This window comes from Aquarana catesbeiana, linkage group LG05, assembly GCF_042186555.1.
Source record: "Aquarana catesbeiana isolate 2022-GZ linkage group LG05, ASM4218655v1, whole genome shotgun sequence".
Lineage (NCBI taxonomy): Eukaryota > Metazoa > Chordata > Amphibia > Anura > Ranidae > Aquarana > Aquarana catesbeiana.
The window spans coordinates 15,395,878-15,415,800 of record NC_133328.1 but is presented as its reverse complement, the minus strand read 5'-3'; the positions used below and the strand labels follow the sequence as shown (position 1 = coordinate 15,415,800).

At 43.2% G+C, this 19,923-nt stretch overlaps 1 protein-coding gene and 1 long non-coding RNA gene across 13 annotated transcripts in view; one reads left to right on the top strand and one right to left on the bottom strand.

Annotated features, from left to right (window-relative positions):
* OBSCN (obscurin, cytoskeletal calmodulin and titin-interacting RhoGEF) overlaps positions 1–19,923 on the top strand; it is a 407,958-nt gene that overhangs the window by 248,815 nt on the left and 139,220 nt on the right. For 11 of the 12 annotated variants that reach the window (XM_073629454.1, XM_073629462.1, XM_073629460.1 and 8 more), the window contains 5 exons: positions 1,374–1,640; positions 3,408–3,680; positions 6,711–6,977; positions 11,604–11,870; positions 13,453–13,725. In XM_073629454.1, coding sequence (XP_073485555.1) covers positions 1,374–1,640; positions 3,408–3,680; positions 6,711–6,977; positions 11,604–11,870; positions 13,453–13,725 — 1,347 coding nt within the window. The remainder of the gene's footprint in view (positions 1–1,373; positions 1,641–3,407; positions 3,681–6,710; positions 6,978–11,603; positions 11,871–13,452; positions 13,726–19,923) is intronic. The other variant, XM_073629465.1, reaches the window with a different exon arrangement.
* LOC141144090 (uncharacterized) overlaps positions 1–19,923 on the bottom strand; it is a 175,209-nt gene that overhangs the window by 55,767 nt on the left and 99,519 nt on the right. The gene's annotated exons all lie outside the window — the stretch shown is intronic.

Here is a 19,923-nt window from a genome sequence, read left to right as displayed (position 1 = left end):
GTTTAGATGCAGCATTCTTTATTTCGGATAATTTGTAACTTCAGATAAATTTGTATTTGTTATGTTCACTAACAGCCAAATTTAAAAGGAAATTCCAATACCTATAATTTAAAAGTTAGTTAATATTAGTTTTATTTAGAATTTTTGGATTTTTGGATTTTCGTTTTTTTTAATTTTTGGATTTTCCTAATTTTAGAATTTCCGAATTTTTCAATTTTTGAATTACCAAATATTGATAATAGATAACTAATAATAACTTAACTATTACTAACTATTCAATTATAGGTGTTGGAATTTCCTTTCAAATTTGACTGTTAGTGAACGTGACGAATACGAATTTATCCGAAGTTACGAATTATCCATAAGAATGAATACCAAATCTAAATGAATGGAATGAAACAAATTAATAATAACAAATAACAATATTAATAGTAATAAAAACGTATTATTATTTATTATAATTATGTTCTGTTTCGTTTGTTTAGATGTGTTTTTTTTTTCTTCAGATAATTCGTAACATTGGATAAATTTGTATTCGTTACGTTCACTAACAGCCAAATTTAAAAGGAAATTCCAATACCTATAATTTAATAGTTAGTTATTATTAGTTAGTTAGTTATTATTTTTGGATTTTTGAATTTTCGGATTTTCCTAATTTTCGAATTCCGAATTTTTGAAGTTCCGAATGTTCGCATTTCCGAATTTTCGCATTTCCAAATTTTCGAATTATTGAATTTACAAATTCCGAATTTTCGAATTTATGAATTTTCGAACTCCGAATTTTCGAATTATCGAATTTCCACATTCCGAATTTTCGAATTATCGAATTTCCAAATTCCGAATTTTCGAATTTATGAATTTTCGAACTCCGAATTTTCGAATTATCGAATTTCCACATTCCGAATTTTCGAATTTATGAATTTTTGAATTTTCGAATTCCGAATTTTCGAATGATCAAAATTACAAATTCCGAATTTTCGAATTTATTAATTTTTGAATTTTCGAATTCCGAATTTTCGAATTTACAAATTTCCGAAAAACAAAAACAAAAAACGAATAAAACGGAAAAAGAACAAACTTTTCGGCAGTGCATATGTCTAGAGGCGAGAGGGTTGTAGATAAACAAGTACAACTTATATAGGAGGATTTTTTTCACATCTGTGTATCACCTGAGGCCAGTCCCTTTACTGGGGATATGGAAGGGATTACAACCACTTTAAAGTCTACCCATAACACCAGATAAAGAGACTTTGACCATGTTGCATTGCAGCAATAAGACAATGACCAAAATGATTGCACTTTAAGATATAGGTGAACTAAATTAGGTTATCTTGACTCAGCTATATAAAACCCAACATGATGTCATTTCCCAGCATTACCAGTGAAGTTCACGCGAGACCTACAGAACGAGCAGGGAGAAGAGAACGGATCGGTGACGCTCAGAGCCGAGATCTCCAAACCTGGCGCCCCCGTGCAGTGGAAGAAAGGTGGAGCAACCATTAAATCCGGTGCCAAGTATGAAGTGAAGCAGTCTGGACACGTGGTGGAACTTCATATACACAAGCTGCAGCAGTCCGATGCAGCTGAATACACATGTGACACCGGCGACAAGAAATCAGTGGCTACAGTGTTTCTTAAAGGTAAGAGGGTCCTTCACCGACCAGCACAGGAGGGGCGGTAAAAAAAGGTGTTAAAATGACCGGCATATAATCACCGGTCACATTCTATAGATGGGACCTTCTCAAGTAACCATCATTAGCATGATCATTGGCCACATACACTCACCGGCCACTTAATTAGGTACACCTGTTCAATTGCTTGGTAGCGCAAATTGCTAATCGGCCAATCACATGGCAGCAACTCAATGCGTTTAGGTATCTAGACCGTGGTGAAGACGACTTGCTGAAGTTGAGTATCAGAATGGGGAAGAAAGGGGATTTAAGTGACTTTGAACGTGGCATGGTTGTTGGTGTCAGACAGGCTGGTCTGAGTATTTCTGGGATTGTCACAGACAACCATCTCTCAGGTTTACAGAGAATGGTCCGAAAAAGAGAAAATATCCAGTGAGCTGCAGCTGTGTGAAGGAAAATGCCTTGTTGAGGTCAGAGGAGAATGGGCAGACTGGTTCAAGGTGATAGAAAGGCAACAGGACCTCAAATATCCACTCGTTACACCAAAAATACCATCTCTGAACGCACAACACATCCAACTTTGAAGCAGATGAGGCTACAGCAACAGAAGACCACACCGGGTGCCACTTCTGTCAGCTCAGAACAGGAAACTGAGGCTACATTTCACACAGGCTCACCAAAATTGGACAATAGAAGATTGGAAAAACGTTGCCTGGTCTGGTGAGTCTCGATTTCAGCTGTGACATTCAGATGGTGGGGTCAGAATTTGGCCTAAACAACATGAAAGCATGGATCCATCCTGCCTTGTATCACCGGTTCAGACTGGTGGTGGTGGTGTAATGGTGTGGGGGGTATTTTCTTGGCACACTTTGGGCCCCTTAGTACCAATTGAGCATGGTTTAAATGCCACAACCTACCTGAGTATTGTTGCTGACCATGTCCATCCCTTTATGACTACAGTGTCCCCATCTTCTGATGGCTCCTTCCAGCAGGATAATGCACCATGTTACAAAGCTCCAATCATCTCACCACTGGACAATGAGGTCCCTGTACTCCAATGGCCTCCACACTCACCACATCTCATCCAATAGAGCATCTTTGGGATGTGGTGGAACAGGGGATTGGCATCATGGATGTGCAGTCGACAAATCTGGAGCAACTGCGTGATGCTATCGTGTCACTATGGAGCAAAATCTCTGAGGAACTTTACCAACACCTTGAGAATCTATGCCACCAAGAATGAAGGCAGTTCTGAAAACAAAAAGGGGTACTAGCAAAGAGTACCTAATGAAGTGGCTGGTGAGTGTACAGTGGATACATGTTAGGTGAGGCGTATCGCTGGGTCAAGTCTGGTATTCCCGAGGGAGATTTTTAGGAAGTTTTGGTTCACTGGAACTTATTTTTGGTTCACCTATTTGGGCTGCCTTAACCCAACCCACGTTAACATGCAACATAAGACACACTGGCGCACATGTGTTTATGCACCAAAAGGAAGTAAACGGCCCTCAATAATATCTTCAGCACTCTCAAGATGGTCACAGCATAAACCACCAAAGATTTAGAAACATAAAAGAGCGAAGGAAGAAAAAAGACCAGGCGGTGTAAGTATACTCATTTTTAGCAGAGGTTCCTCAGGACCTAAAAAGTGTATTTCAAGGGTTTCTCTTGTTTGAAAAGGTTATGAAAGGCTGTTTTAGGTCAATGTGTTGAAACACCGTCATCACATGCTGAGAAGCAAGGTGAGAACAACGTCATACGAACTTTATTTTGTTTCAGAACCAGAACCGTATATAGTGGATCAGCTACAGAACGTGTCAGTAGAGGAGGGAGAAGATGCCATCTTCAAGTGTAAGGTGTCGAAGGATAACGCTCCCAATGTCCAGTGGTCTCTGGCTGGAGTTCCACTGCAGAACAACGAGATGAACGAGATTTCTGTGCACAAGGGAAAGATCCACACCCTCACCCTGAGGAAGGTCACTCCGGAAGACGCCGGCTTGGTCAGCTTCAGGGTTGGCCAGAACAGTACCGAAGCAAAACTAGAAGTTAAAGGTAAACAAGGAGAGATTGAGAAAGAATTAGTATTTTTTCCCATTGAGGCAGAAACAGGCTACAGGCGTGTGGGTGGGTGGGTACAGCGTAGTGGCGGCAATAACACGCACTCAGTCCAGATGCAATAGAAAGAACTTGTATTGTAGTCAGAGGAAAGCAGTTCACAACAATCCCGGTAGAAGGCAGCCCGACCGGGAACACTCACAGGTGAACAGCAGATTGTAGCAAAGCAGATCTCAGCCGTACTGACGGCATCTGTCTTGAGGGGCGGAATGTGGCCTGGCCGTTTCATGCCCAAGTGGGGAGGTTTCCAGGAAGAGTGGCAGATCCCTAAGCTTTCCCTAATCATCTGTAACCTTTTCCTGCTGCTATTACTGCCCCTAGGCTACCCACACCCTAAATGGTTGCAAAACCCAGGAGCCAGGGTCTTAAATAGACTCCACCCGACCCAAGATGGCCACCAGAGTCACATGGGCTGTCAGCATCCAACCAGATCACTGCCCCAGTGACCCAAGAAACCATAGAGGAACCATGTTCCTCTTGACTTCCTCTCTGTGCTTGAGCACCACCTGCAGGGAAGAAAATAGACTGCTCCTGCCTACAGGCACCGTGGGGTTGTGTGTTCCTTGAGAAGTTTGTGGGCGGTGGAACTTCTATGATCATGAATATTACTAATGAACAAGGATGCAAGGTCACATTTACTTTCCATTGTGTCCTTCTTTTTTTAACCCCTTCAAATCCGCGCTATAGCCAAATGACGTGGATCTGCTTTGCCGGGAGGCCATCAATACCCTGTTTCCCTGAAAATAAGACCTAGCGTGATTGTCAGTGATGGCTGCAATATAAGCCCTACCCCCCAAATAAGCCCTACCCTGTTTCCCCGAAAATAAGCCCTACCCTGAAAATAAGACCTACAAGGACTTTAACTAGGGCTTTTTTGGGGGGTAGGGCTTATATTGCAGCCATCACCGACAATCACGCTAGGTCTTATTTTCGGGGAAACAGGGTAGATGCCCTCCCTTTTGCACGCTTGCCCCCTGAAGGGCGTGCGTGGCACGCTGTGATCACCCTAGTCAATGAGACTCAGGTGATCACAGATCTAAGTAAGAGGGTTGATCCCAGCCCCTTACCACATGATCAATTGTCAGCCAATGACAACTGATTACGTGATGTAAACAGAAGATCGGTAATCGTTTTTTTTTTTCTTCTCACGCTGGCAGCGTGAGGAGAAAAAAAAGCCGATCACCGGCTTCTGTTGAACTGGCCCACAGTGCCAAGAATCAGTGCCAGCAATCAGTGCCACCTATCAATGCCCACAAGTGCCACCTATCAATGCCCACCAGTGGTGGAAATCAGTGCCTCATCAGTGCCACCTAGCAGTGCTGCCTATCAGTGTCACCTACCAGTACCGATCAGTGTCCATCACTGCCATCCATCAGTGCCCATCACTGCCAATATACAAAACATAGAGGGAACTGGGATTTTAAAGGTGCAAAAGGGTGACACAAAATTTATGTAAAAATGTCACATTTTATTTAAAAAAGTTGATAAAAACATATTTGTAAAAAGAGTTTACATTCAATGTACTGAAACAGTCTTTAAATAGTGCAACCGAACGATTTATTTCTCAACATGTTTTACCACATGCCGTGGCTTCTTCAGGAGAGTAGTATCTATCAGGCACTGAGAAAACAATACAGTAAATTACAAAATAAACATTAAAAGGGACAATCAAGAAATCAGTATAAATACAAAGCAAAAATAATACCACACATCCAATCTGCCAATACAATACTTAAGCCAAAATGGGATCTGTTTACCTGTATGCAGGTCTTTCAAAAAATTGAATAGCGAATTGAATATAAACTCAAGTGATTAAGCTACTAAAATGAGGAAGCAAACTCAGCCGGAGGATCATCTGATGACCACAGAGAGTAAATAAAATCGCATTTTTAACTGATGGAAGAGGTCCTAGAATGTGAGTGGAGAAAGGAATAAAGAAAATGTTATTTTTAGACCTTGTTGCAATCTTTAATTTGATTTGGCACTGGGCATCTACAGGTCATTGAGGGAACCATGAATGCCAACATGTACTGTGACATACTGAAGCAGAGCATGATCCCCTCCCTTCAGAGACTGGGCCGCAGGGTAGTATTCCAACATGATAACCACCCCAAACACCCCTCCAAGATGACCACTGCCTTGCTAAAGAAGCTGAGGGTAAAGGTGATGGACTGGCCAAGCATGTCTCCAGACCTAAACCCTATTGAGCATCTGTGGGGCATCCTCAAATGGAAGGTGGAGGAGCGCAAGGTCTCTAACATCTACCAGCTCCGTGATGTCCTCATGGAGGAGTGGAAGAGGACTCCAGTGGTAACCTGTGAAGCTCTGGTGAACTCCATGTCCAAGAGGGTTAAGGCAGTGCTGGAAAATAATGGTGGCCACAAAAAATATTGACACTTTGGGCCCAATTTGGAAATTTTCACTTAGGGGGTGTACTCACTTTTGTTGCCAGCAGTTTAGACATTAATGGCTGTGTGTTGAGTTATTTTGAGGGGACAGCAAATTTACACTGTTATACAAGCTGTACACTCACTACTTTACATTGTAGCAAAGTGTCATTTCTTCAGTGTTGTCACATGAAAAGATAGAAGAAAATATTTACAACAATGTGAGGAGTGTACTCACTTTTGTGAGTTACAGTATATAATTTTTCAAAATTTTTCGGTCTTTTTCCATTTGTATCACAAAAAAAAAACAAAAAAAAAACAGCTTTGATCTGATACCACCAAAAGAAAGCTCTGTGTGAATAAAAAGAGTAAAAAATGTCATTTGGGTATAATGTTGCATGACCGTTCAATTATCAGTTAAAATAACGCAGTGCCGTATAGCAAAAAAAAAAAATGGCCTGGTCATGAAGAGGGTGAAACCTTCTGGAGGCCGAGTGGTTAAATTGGTATTTTTTTTATTTGCCCAGAGAACCCTGTTGATCTTTTACCTCCTTTTTTTTTTTTTTAATTAAAACCCCAGCGGTGGTGCTGAAATTTGCAAAGCCCCTGCAGCCAGCCGAGGCAGAAGAGAAGGGAAGCGTGACGCTGCACTGCGAGCTCTCCAAGCCCAACGTGGAGGCGGAGTGGAGGAAAGGATCCCTGGTGATAAAACATGGCGGAAAATACGAGGTCACTGTAAAAGGATCGGTTCACAGTCTGCGCATTAAGGACGTCCTCCTGGAGGACGCAGGCGAATACAGCTGCAGCGCAGGCAGCGAGAAAACCTCAAGCAAGCTGCAAGTGAAAGGTAAGGAGGGGCAAGCCATTGCAGTCACTTTAATGTCAATGACTACTTCTCCAGCAAAGTAAAAAAAAATATCATTTTTTTAATATATGTTACTAACAGAGAAGCTCTAGTCTGCAAATACATCCTGCTAATAAAACTGTTTCTGTTATTTGCTAAAGTCAGAAAAATAAGTCAGGATCTTTTCACATTTTCCACAGGTGATAGTCTTCCTTTTCCTATAGCCTGATTAAACTTTCAGTTTAAATCAGCTAAACACATTCCAGGTGCATAAGGGGAGGCCGGGTCTTATACAGATGGAGGGGAGTGGTTTGTCCTGAGGGGGGTCTGTACTGATGGAGGGGGGTGGTTTGCCCTGAGGGGGGTCTGTACTGATGGAGGGGGTGGTTTGTCCTGAGGGGGGTCTGTACTGATGAAGGGGGGTGGTTTGTCCTGAGGGGGGTCTGTACTGATGAAAGGGGGTGGTTTGTCCTGAGGGGGGTCTGTACTGATGAAGGGGGGTGGTTTGTCCTGAGGGGGGTCTGTACTGATGGAGGGGGTTCTGTACTGATGAAGGGGGGTGGTTTGTCCTGAGGGGGGTCTGTACTGATGGAGGGGGGTCTGTACTGATGAAGGGTGGTGGTTTGTCCTGAGGGGGGTCTGTACTGATCGGGGGGGTGGTTTGTATTGGGGGGGGGTCTGTACTGATGAAGGGGGGTGGTTTGTCCTGAGGGTGGTCTGTACTGTTGGAGGGAGGTGGTTTGTATTGAAGGGGGTCTGTACTGATGAAGGGGGTGCCCGCAAGCTAACCCCCTCAGGATAGAGCTAGCTACTGCAGAGAGGAGCTGAGACAGCCGCCGAGGGACCCCAGAACAGGAGGATCGGGGCCACTCTGTGCAAAACAAACTGCACAGTGGAGGTAAGTATGACATGTTTGTTATTTAAAAAAAAAAAAACTAACCCATACAACCCCTTTAACACAAAAATATTAACAATTATAACAGAAGTAGGAAAGATAAAAGTGTAGCACTGTTCCCCACTGCTGCATAGCCAGGTACATAACATTTTCAGCTTTTATCCAGACACAGTAAATAGTCGTTGAGCTTTGTTTTGTTGTTTTATTGGGGGGGGAGGGGGTAACAACTTGGATGGGGATAGGAATTATGGGATGCCCAACTTAAAAGTCACAAAGCCAGGGACAACTTCCACCCTATTTATGTTGTATCACAGTCACGTGATAGTTTAAGTTCTTTTAGGGTTTTTATTCGATATGTGCTAAGAGAGATCACACAAATACTTCAAAGTATAACATTTATTAAAGTTAAAGATAGATGCAGATAAAGATAAATAAAATATAACAAGAATACGTAACTAAAGATGCTGTTTTACCATGGAGTCCCCCTGCACATGCAGCATGGCCAGATGATCGCATCAGACGATTGCATGGTTGCAAGCTCTGGTGTGAGACTAACCCTACAAGTTCTAGCTAGGGTATATAGGTCTTGTATGTAGGAAATGGTCAATCCCACCTTCAGAGCAAAATTACCTTAATAGGGAAAATGGGAAATTCTTGAAGGAGAAGGGGCTGGCTTGTCCATATAGGCAGTTCCCATTCCAATAAAATGAGTCACACAAGGTAACCAGAATAACCAGGATATTAGAGGCTTTTTTTTAGATATTTATGAGGCCAACCTTAATAAGGAATATGAAATATGCAATTTCCTTATCAATACACTTTGATCTCTCTGTACAGGCTAACTAGTCTCTGTTAGAACAGCGACAGCCCCTTACAGGCTAGGAACTCTCAGTCCCTCTAAAAAGTAGCACAATGTGTTGTGATCTGCATCCTGGAATACCTCCAACTCCCCTGTAGCCACTGGTCCCAGCTCTACCTCTGCAGGAAATGCCAGCCCACCTAGCTGCATCTCCACCAGCTCACCTGGCTGCCGCTTCACAAGCCCATCTGGCTACTTTTCCTTTCCAGTCTACCCGACTGACACTCTGGAGACCTCCCAGGGCAAGGCTATAGAAGACTTAAGCACACCACTATGTTCAAGAGAGCTGCTATATGTGGCAGTCTCTCCCCTTGTAAGTCCCTGCATTGTGCTGTAGTACTCACGCTGTCCTCTCCTTGCTCTTGCTGCCTCTCAGGAAAGCCTCCTTCCAACTTCTCCTGAGGTAGCATCCTTCCAGGCCAGCCACCTAAACCTATGACTAAGCACTGTTGAGAGTGTGAAACGCGTCAACTTTTTTATCCTGTACCCTGCTGTGGTTTGTACTTTTGTTATTTTGCACAATAAAGGCGTTTTTTTTGGAGTGTGGCTGTCCAGACCATCCCTCTTCTAATTGCCAGCCACCTAAACCCCAGCCCAAGGCAGAGCACCCCCCCCCCATACTAGGGGGTTCGCCTCAAAGGTCACCCACCGCCTCCTCAGCACTGCATCTCCATCTTCCACCCGACTCCCTGTCCAGCTTGACTCATGTCTATTTAAGGGCACACTTAGTCCCGTGCCAGGCCCACCTCCTGGGGATTGGCTAAGGGCCCCTAAATATCCTGGACAATCCTACTAGCCTCTGCCCCCTATAGCTTCCAGAACGTTCTCCAACATTTCAGAACCAGAGGGGGCACCAGAGAGCTGCCTGTTTGAGTTATGCTGCCCTGAACTCTAGTAACCCTGACCCAATTACAGACTTACAGGGTTTAAATATGAGTCAGAATATGCGTTTACCTACTCTGACACTAGTAGCACACCAGAGGGTGCTACAAAAGGAAAATTATAGAGGTGAAAGCAGGCATTGGAAGGGATCTCTAGCCTTGGGTCTGTTCAGGTAGGTTGTCCTTAAAACCAGAGAATACTCTTGTGGTTAATCCACCCTGGCGGGGCATATGTCTCATTTCAATGACACATAAAGCTCGTTCATATATGAGGTAGAGGGATTACCGACCCCCACCCCCAACACTCCCGCTTTAGCTGCAATTTCCAGTTGCAAAGTCAAAATTGTTAGACTTTGCATACCTTTTGTTTTGATGCTCTTGGAATGTATTTAGCTGATTAAAACTTTTAAGGAAGAATTCCAGGTTTGGCATTTTTAACGTGGTTATATTGGTCTGGCTAGCTCCCCTAGCTCCCAGTTCCCGTGCCAAAGTGGCCGCCCTGCTGCATCGTAAACATGGGAGGCTGCCCACTTGACATGGGCACCATTCAGAGGCCATTTTGCATTTTCTCAACTAATGATTGGACAAGGTGGAGAGGTGGGGGTGGTGACAACAGGCTCTCCATCTCACCCAAACAGAGAATGCTTTGCATTCTTTCAGAAGATGCAAAGTGATCTCTGAATGGCGCTCATGCTGAACTGCCAACCTCTTATTTTCAGCAGGGCAGCCACTGGGCACAGGATCCAGAAGCTGGTGGAGATCACTGTAGTGGTTGTGTAGTAATGGTGTAGTATTAGTACCTTAGTTGGAGGCCAAGTTGATGAGAGGGCTTCCCTTGTGGCTCTGGTCCAAGCACCCCTGAATGTGGTGACAGAGGTACAAGGCTCAAAGAAGCACAGGTGCTGGTAGTTAGGTAGCAGGTGATTGCCCCGGACAGAGATGTAGTCAAGGTGAGCCAGGGTCATGCACGGTGAGGCAGCAGAATGGACAGGGAGCAGGCAGACCCAGGTTCAGTAGCAGGCTGAGGTCAGTACCAGGGAAGCAGGCAGAGCAAGGTCCAGTAGCAAGCTGAGGTCAGTACCAGGGAAGCAGGCAGAGAATATTCAGAGGCAAGCGAAGGTCAGTATCCAGAATTCACAGAGCAAGGGCAGGAATGAGCTGGGTCAGCAACGGAAGATCAGTCAGCAAACAGGAACACGGGCCATGGGAAAGCTGAAGAACATCCAGCGATTAGCACACACCAGGTTCTCCTTTAAATAGACAGCTTGGCACCAATGCATGTGGACGCGCGGGCCGGTGTGCACTAACGCATAGAAATGCGCCTACGTGTCAGTACACACTGGATATTAGCCTGAGCTCGACTGTGTACTGGTACAAGTGCACGAGCATTATCTGCAGGGGAATTAGCTGTAGCTGCATGGGGATGAGCATTAGCTGCATGAGAATGAGCACTAGTATTAGCTTACTGACAGTAGTAGTAGTGTAGTAATAGTGTGGTAGCGGTGTAGTAGGGGTGTTGAAGGGGTGTAGTAGAGTTGAAGTAGTGGTGTAGTAGAGGTGTAGTAGCACTATGCTAGAGGTGTTCACTACAGTTATTTCCAGCTTCTAGAAGGGTCCCTCAGGTATGGTATATACATAGTTGGTCCAAGCTGGAACAATGTAACTATGTAAAAATATCCATACCTGGAATTCTTCTTTAAATAAATCATTCTAGAAGAAGAAATGTCTTCTTGGATAATAAAACCATATAGGATAAAATAAGGATTGACTGTATGGTAAAATGAAAAGATCATGCTGTCCATTAAAATTAGGTTTACCTCAATGGGAAATTCTTTTTATGTTATAATGAAATAAAGTTAACATTCACATTTTTTCAGCCTTTTGCTGCCCCTTACCCTGTGGCACCTGAGGCATCGGTCATCCCTACCCATCCCTACTGTCTGTTATGTTGCATTGATGATTCCTCTCTGTTCACTGTGGATGATGTGTTTCAGCCCTCCCTGTAGTTTTCACACAAGAGCTATGTAATATCGAACCGGAGGAAGGCGGAATGGCGATGTTAGAGTGCCAGGTCTCCAAAGATGGCGCCCCCGTAGAGTGGAGGAAAGGAGCGCTGGTACTACAGCCCAGTGATAAGTATGAGATGAGGCAAAGCGGCACTTTAGTTGAATTAGTGATCCATAACGTGGACATGGAAGATTGCGGCCAATACACCTGCAGCACGAATTCCGCCCAGACTGTCGCCTCCATCTTCGTACAAGGTAACCAATGTTAGGAAGGGGATGGGGGGTGCCTGATGTACTTTCAGTGCGACAAAGCTTCTGTTACATTTTTTTTGTGATCACATGAATTTTTTTGCTACATAAAACTTTCTTAGTATAATCCCCAAGTGTCCTTTTTCACACCAAAGGCCAAGGAGGACCTGAGGACAGACACTATGTACTCTATAGAACAGTAAGAGCTTCTCTGTAAGACATTTTTTCCAATATTATTTTGTAAATTCGCCTCCATTGTAGTGAAGTCATGTGAAGAATCCGCAGAATCCAACAATTCCTGGAGTGTTATGAGGAGTGTCCCCCTGCAGTGTGCTTTGGTTCCACTGTTGGCCACTGTTGGGTACAGTAGTGATATAGGAGCTGACGGGTTGAACCGCAGAATGCAAGTGCAGGACCAGGAACCCGACACACCCAGAAGTGTCGTATGCTGCAGATTCTTTAGTCCAGGGACCGGCAAGAGATCGATTGTGATTGACCGTGGGCAGCCGTTGGGTCAATCGGGAACACAGCCCTGCACACAGTCCTCTCCCCAGTGTGAAGGGAACACTACAGTGGGGGGTGAGAGGGACGGAGTACACTGCATTGGGGGGGGCAGAGGACACTACAGTGGGGGGAGGGTGTAAAGGGGACAGAGTACATTGCTTGGGTGGGGGCAGAGGAGACTACAGTGGTGGTGTGTGAAGGGGACAGAAGACACTGCTTTGAGGGGGCAGAGGACACTGCTATGGGGGTGCAGATGACACTACAGTGGGGGGTTGTGATCTGAATGGGAACAGCGGCTCGCCGAGAGGCTGAGCCGGGTGTCGGTCCAGGCATGTGGGCGGATCTCGACCATATGGCCCCGAGCTTTCCTGAGTCTGCACCAGCTATGTGACGTCAGCCAACGACGGGCTTCAGCCCGCTGTCTGCTGAAAATGGAGTGCAGAATGCACTGGACTCCTGTGATCCATAGGAGAAGTACAGCCAAATAAGCTTTGGCTGTACTTTTCCTTTAATGATAACAATATACAGGACAAATAGAGAGGGGGAATCTCCTAAAGTGGACACAGACAAAAATACAAAACGTAACAGGGGTTCTAATCCCTCTCTATTCTATCCAAAACTAAAAAAAAAATAGTTTTGCCTTTAGTTATACTTTAAAAACAAGCCCCTCACTGACCTTTGTAGCTACAGGTAATGTGAAGCAATTCATTCTCAATGCTCCTTCCCTTTGCAGTTACGATTATAAAGGGGTTGACTGCTGCATGTTATATTTCCAGTGATTTTTGAAAATGTTGCTAGATTTGTGTGGCTTTTCACCATGCTTCACAGTTGGTCTTTAAACACTTGGACTTGTTTTACTTGCCTTCAAGAAGAATTAGTGCTGCATTGTGCAATGTAAATGTATATAAATGTATATAAAACATTAGTTTTGTATTGTTTATAGTAATAATGTCTTTCCTTTGAGGATATTATATACATTTTTAATCATTGCAATTTTGGTAAACTAAGGTGTTTTTTTTTAACGAACATCCTGTTTTTACCATTGTTTGATGTTTTTCTTTCTAATCTTCGAACCCGTCACCAGAGAGTAACGTAGACCTAGTATCCGCTTTAAAGAACACAGATGTCTTTGCGGGGGAGACGGCCGTTTTCTCCTGCGAGCTGTCCAGTCCGTACGTGCGGAATGTTCAGTGGTGGCTGGACGGCTCGCCCCTCCAGAACAGCCTCGTGAATGAGATCTCGGTGCACGGAGGCACTGTCCACACCTTAACGCTAAAAAACCTGGGGACCAATGACTCTGGCGTTGTCACCTTCAGAGCTGGCTCTCTCGTATCTTCTGCTAAACTGTTAATCAAAGGTATTTTAAAAAGACTAACACAAGCCTAACTGAGCTGGTTCCAACCACCTGCTAGTGTTTTTCCTTTCTGGAGCAAAGGCAAATGTACTGAAGTGGGACATGAAGGAACTAGAGATTCATGGATATTAAAAAAAAATAGGAAGCCTTTAAAATCCAATCATAATGCTTGCCAGGCCCACCATTGGTGAAAGGGATCCTTGATGCCCTCAGCTTAAAGTGTAAACCATAAACCGTTCTATCACGTGTTCCCTTTTGGTCTGGGGAATATACTATAAAAAGCATTCAGTAGGTGCATTATAGTGAGGGAACCTTGTCACCCAGGGACAGGAAGTGCATTACTGGCAGGATCACTAGGTGAAAATAATGGAGCCTTAAGGAAATCTAATGTTGCCTCCACATGTGGAGACTGGTAAGCTGCAATAAATGACGTTTTTGTTTTTGGGTTTTGTTGACATACATTTAAAGCTGTTAGCGGACAGTAAAGCCTGTATATTTTCTCTCATAAGTACAAGCAAAAAATTGTAATAGAGTCAATAAATTGTTCATAGATTTTTATAAGTTAAAAATTTGTTTTTGAAAGCTTTATAATTTGTTGTTCCTTTAGACTCTAGATTTGCGTAAGTGAGTTCAAACTATCAGTCAGTTTATTGTTCACTTATGAAGTGACCATATACTTTTTGCTACCTTTTCCATAGAAACAGCCTGACTCTTGATTGAGGTATAGGGTATGGAATATATTTCTATACTTTTTTAAAGACAGTATACGTTGTTATACTTCAGTCGTCCAGCTCATGTTCTTTGTCTATAAACAAAGTCACTTTGCCCCGCTACAAACCCTAAGCTGATGCTCCCCGCCTGACATCATTTAAGTTAGACCAGCCTTCTTCAACCGGGTTCAATGGAATCTTAAAGTTGCCAGGGGTTCCTTAAGCAATGGGCAATTTCTGCCTCTCAAATAAGTGACCACTGACCACTGGTACCATTGATCTTTTTAGCTATCCTTAAGGGGCATTCTTCCCATTGACCAATACCGTAAGAGGCATTCTTCCCATTGACTGATACTGTAAGGGGCATTCTTCCCATGGACCAATACCGGAAGGGGCATTCCTCCCTTTGACCAATACCATAAGGGATATTCTTCCCATTGACCAATACCGTAAGGAACATTCTTCCCATTGACCAATACCATAAGGGGCATTCTTCCCAGTGACCAATACCGTAAGGGGCATTCCTCCCATTGACCAAAACCATAAGGAGAATTCCTTCCACTGACCAATACCATAAGGGGCATTCTTCCCATTGACGAATACCATAAGGAGCATTCCTTCCACTGACCAATATCGTAAGGGGTATTATTCCCGTTGACCAATACTGTAAGGGGCATCCTTCCAATTGACCAATACCATAAGGGGCATGCTTCCCATTGACCAGTGCTGTAAGGAGCATTCCCCCCACTGACCTCCACTGTAATGAGGCCCTTCCCTTACTGACTATCATTGTTAGGTGGTCCTTCTCCCACCTACCTCCTATCCAAGATGCTGTTCTTTAACTTCTTCACTGGTCACCGATGTAAGGGGTCCTTCCCTCACTCACCACCAATCTAAGGGACCCTTCTTGACCAGCCACCGGTGTAAGTGTTTCTTCCCTTGCATATTACCAATTCAAGGAACCCTTCTTCAACTGCCACTGGTGTAAGGATGTCTTCCCTCGCTCACCACCAATCTAAGGGATAACTTCTTCACTGACCACCGGTGTAAGGGGTCCTTTCCTCACTCACCACCAATCTAACGGGAACCTTCTTCACTGGCCACCAGTGACAGGGCTTCTATCTTTGCTCTCCACCAATCTAAGGGATCCTGCTTCACTGACTACTGGTGTAAGGGATCCTTCTCTCACTCACCACCAATGTCGGGGACCCTTCTTCACTAACCAGTGGTGAAAGGGGTTCTTTCGTCACTCACTACCACTCTAAAAGACCCTTCTTCACTGCCACTGGTATAAGGGGTCCTTTCCACACTCACCACAAATCTAAAGGACCCTTCTGCACCAACCAATGTGTAAGGGGTTTCATCACTTACTACCAATCTAAGGGGCTATTCTTCAAAGACATCCAGTGTAAAGGGTCTTTTCCTCACTGACCACCATCTAAGGAACCCTTCTTTATTGACTACCATTATCAGGGGGCATTCAGGTTTTCACTGTCTGCTTTTCTATACCTTTATTATCATTATGTATTTCATTATTATTCCGAAAGTAAATTTGTAATAAAGAGCAGCCCTGGATGTCAAATACTCAAAGTACACCACGTCCTATTATTTTATTTATTCTTATATCTACAGCTCCCTGTTCTCTCTGATGTATCATGAGCTGTAGATATGGTAATTATGTCACGTACCTGGTAGGTAGAGCCCGGAATGCAGGGAACGGCCTCTCGTATACCTCCGACTCGGGAACCCCTGGTAGTGATGACAGGGGCTCGGGAGTGCGAAGGGGCACAAGTGCCTGACTGGAAGGCTGGAGCAGAGAGCTGAATCAGGTAGTCAGCTGGGAGGTGTCCTGTAGTCCGGCAGCAGGATGTGGACAGCAGGGAGGTGTCCTGTAGTCCAGCAGCAGGATGTAGACAGCTGGGAGGTGTCTTGTAGTCCAGCAGCAGGATGTAGACAGCAGGGTGCAGGCAAGCCGGGTCAAACACAGACGGGCAGATCAGGTACAGAAGGTAAATCCGGGAGAATAGTCAAAGTCCAAAGCCGGAATCAGGGCAGGCAGAAACAGAGTAGTCAAAGTCCAAAAGCCGGGATCAGGGCAGGCAGCAAACAGAGTAGTCAGGAACAGTCCAACAGGTATTAGGTAGCAAATGCAAGTAACAGGGCACAAGGGGTCTTCAGGAACGCTGTAGACCAGACAGCAAGGCAGCAGTGGAACAGTCCTCTTTAAATAGCCCCTTTGGCGCCAAGTGCTGTCACAGGGCGCCGCTATTGGCGCTATTGCGCATGCGCGTACGCACGTTCGCGCTAGTGGCACTATTGCGCATGCGCGTACGCACGTTAGTGCAATTGGCGCTATTGGCGCTATTGCGCGCGCGAGCGCCGGATGGCGCTTCTGTACACAGGCATTCCTTTAAACTTTAGTTTGCTGGGATATTTGCAAGAGGGCTTTTCCTGACAAATTATTAGCAAGAGTTCCCTGAGACCTGAAAGTTTTTTCAGAGGTTCCTCTCTGTTAAAGGGGTTGAGAAATGTGTAGTTAGACCTAGAGATGGGAAGGCCATAAAAAAAAATAAAAACAATGTGGGGGGGATTCAGTTTTTTTACAAAGCCATTTTTTGGGTTTTTTTCCAAAAAAAAAAAAAAAAAAAGAAATGTGGAATATGTTATTTTAAAATTATAAATAATATATCTATGACATGGTATTCAATCTATATAACATGAAGACCTTAACAAAAGATTTCTGAGACTTTATGTTAAGTCTTAAATTATTACAAGTTTGCTCACCTGAAGACAAGCAAATTCTGGAATACAGTTCAAGTAACACTGTACTTCTCAATGCAGTTCTCAAACAAGAGAAATATGCATTTTTGCCACTAGGGAGCACGGCAGGGGAAAGGCTCCAGTTTAATTTGCTTGTGGGCCCCATCTTGTACCTCCTACAGTTGGGTGATTCTTGGGACAGTAGATGATAGTTTCTGTCCTCTCATGCCTTAATTGACAGGTAAGAGGATAAATGTGTTTGACAAATTAGTTTTTAAATATATATTTACATGATTCCTATTAATGTTCTCCACTATCACAGCATAATGTTTCCTTATAGTCTGGTCAGAAAATATTTTTTTCTTAACTCCTCCCAGTAAAATGGTGAGACCAACATCTAGAGTTTGGAAACATTTGGAATTTGCAAATATTGTGAGAAGAAATATTCTTTTCCAAATGCTACAAGGATGACAAAACACATCCTGGCATGCCAGTAGTGCCCTAAAGCCAAGCATTAAATGATATGGACCATAATGAAAATGTGAGTAGCTTTTCCCTCATTTCAATTCTCATACTAGAAACACTCTTTCTTCTGCTTAACAAAGTGCATCTGCTTCTGCATCACAAAGTGTTTCTTCACCAGCAGCATCTTCAAGTAAGGAAGTGTTACAGATCACTACTCACAGAAAATATACAATATGTTCATTTACAGATAAAACTACACAATTCGTAAAACTACTCCACACTGAATTTTTTTTGTTAAAATTTTCCAAAAAAACAGTAAAAAAATATTTTTTTCTCATGACTTCAAAATTTCTGGAAATTTTACATCTCTAGTTAGACCTATATTGTAACCTAGGTAGACTTTGATATGTAACATGGATCTTAAGAGGAATATTCCGAAAGCCTAACTCTCAGTCAAGAATCAGGTCAACTGTTTCTATGGAAAGCAAAAACTCTAAACATTTTCATTTAAAAGAAAATTGCAAAAACGTTAAAAATAATAAATAAAAAGTGAATAGTCCTTTTAAGCAATATCTGGTTTGATGCGTCCAGCAGAAGGCTGTAGTATAACTATGCTGTGTTGCGGTTGGTAATGTTTCTAGAGGAGGTAAAACACTAGTAGTCATCTAATACTATGTAGCAATATAACAAATAGCTCAACAGCTAACCCTATTCACCATAAATCTATCATTTTTACAACAAAGCACCAGAACTGTGTACATGTACAGAGATTTGATGTAAAATCCATACATTTAATAGAGTGCCATTATAACGTCTCCCTCAAAGGGAGGAGTTAAAAGTTAAACGCTGACCTTAAAGTTGTCCTTCTCCTTAGTCATTTTTTTTCTCTAGAAAAGTTTTGGTGCTTTAAAAATCTGTTAAAAAATATAGATGGAGTCACTCAGTGTTTTTAGGTGAAACTTTTTTCTGTTTTACATGTTTGCTAAAACAATTCCCATCTAGACATGGCACAACCATAGTCCAATTTCAGAAAAAAAACACCCTTCCCATATAAAAAAAAAACACTTTTGCTTTTTTGTTTTTAACAATACAAAAGGCATAGTGCTATAATCCATAGAAGTCCCAATTCACTCTACTAAAGTCATAACAGTACCAGATGGATTTGATGGGTGTGGCACTCTACATGTTGTATTTATGATTAAAATAGCCTTTAAAACAGCAGTCCTCAAACTTCTCACACCTCAAAAAAAGCTACTGATGTCCCCCCATGTAAAACCATTGTCAATTATGACGCCCAGCTATGTATATACATTGTCAATCTGTAATAAATAAATTATATAATGTATCTGTTTTCTACCATTTTATAAAGGGACAAACCCATTAATTATTATAAATGTTTGGGGTTCCCCTTAATATTCCAACACGACCCTTATTTAGGCAGGTGGACTGGATGGCCAGAAAAAGAAGGATCACAACATCATCAAGGGAGTCAATCACAGCATCCAGTGGTGTATATCAATTTTCAATCATGGAGTCCAGTGATGTAAACACAGGGCTGGGAATCCTAGTTGATGTGATTGACCATATTTGGTTATGACCATATATGGCCAATAGGGAAGAGCTCAAGCTTCGGTCTGAAAACGAGTTCAGAACCAACTTTGGCTGTCCAGGACAAATGTCATATATAGTAGTGGTATCTCTACCACTACTATATTAAGGTTCCCCTTAATATTCCAACCAGACCCTTATCTAGGCAGGTGGACTAGATGGGCAGTAAAAGAAGGATCACCACATCATCAAGGGAGTAAATCACAAAGTCCAGGGGTGTATATCCATTTTCAATCATGGAGTTAAGTGATGTGAACCCATGGCTGAGAATCCTAGTTGATGTGATTGACCATATTTAGTTATGACCATATATGGCCAATAGGGAAGAGCTCAAGGTTCGGTCCAAAGACGAGTTCAGAATCAACTTTGGCTGTCCAGGACAAATGTCATATATGTAGTGGTATCTCTACCACTACTATATTTACGGTATCCCCTGATATTCCAACCAGACCTTTATCTAGGCATGTGGACTGGGTGGCCAGGAAAGGAAGGGTCATGCTATTAGCAAGGGAGTCAATTACGGCATACAGTCATGTGTATCCATCTTCAATCACAGGATCCAGTGATGTAAACTCAGAGCTTCGGATCCTAGTTGATGTCATTAACCATATTTGGTCATGACCATATATGGTGAAAAGGGATGAGCTCAAGGTTCGGT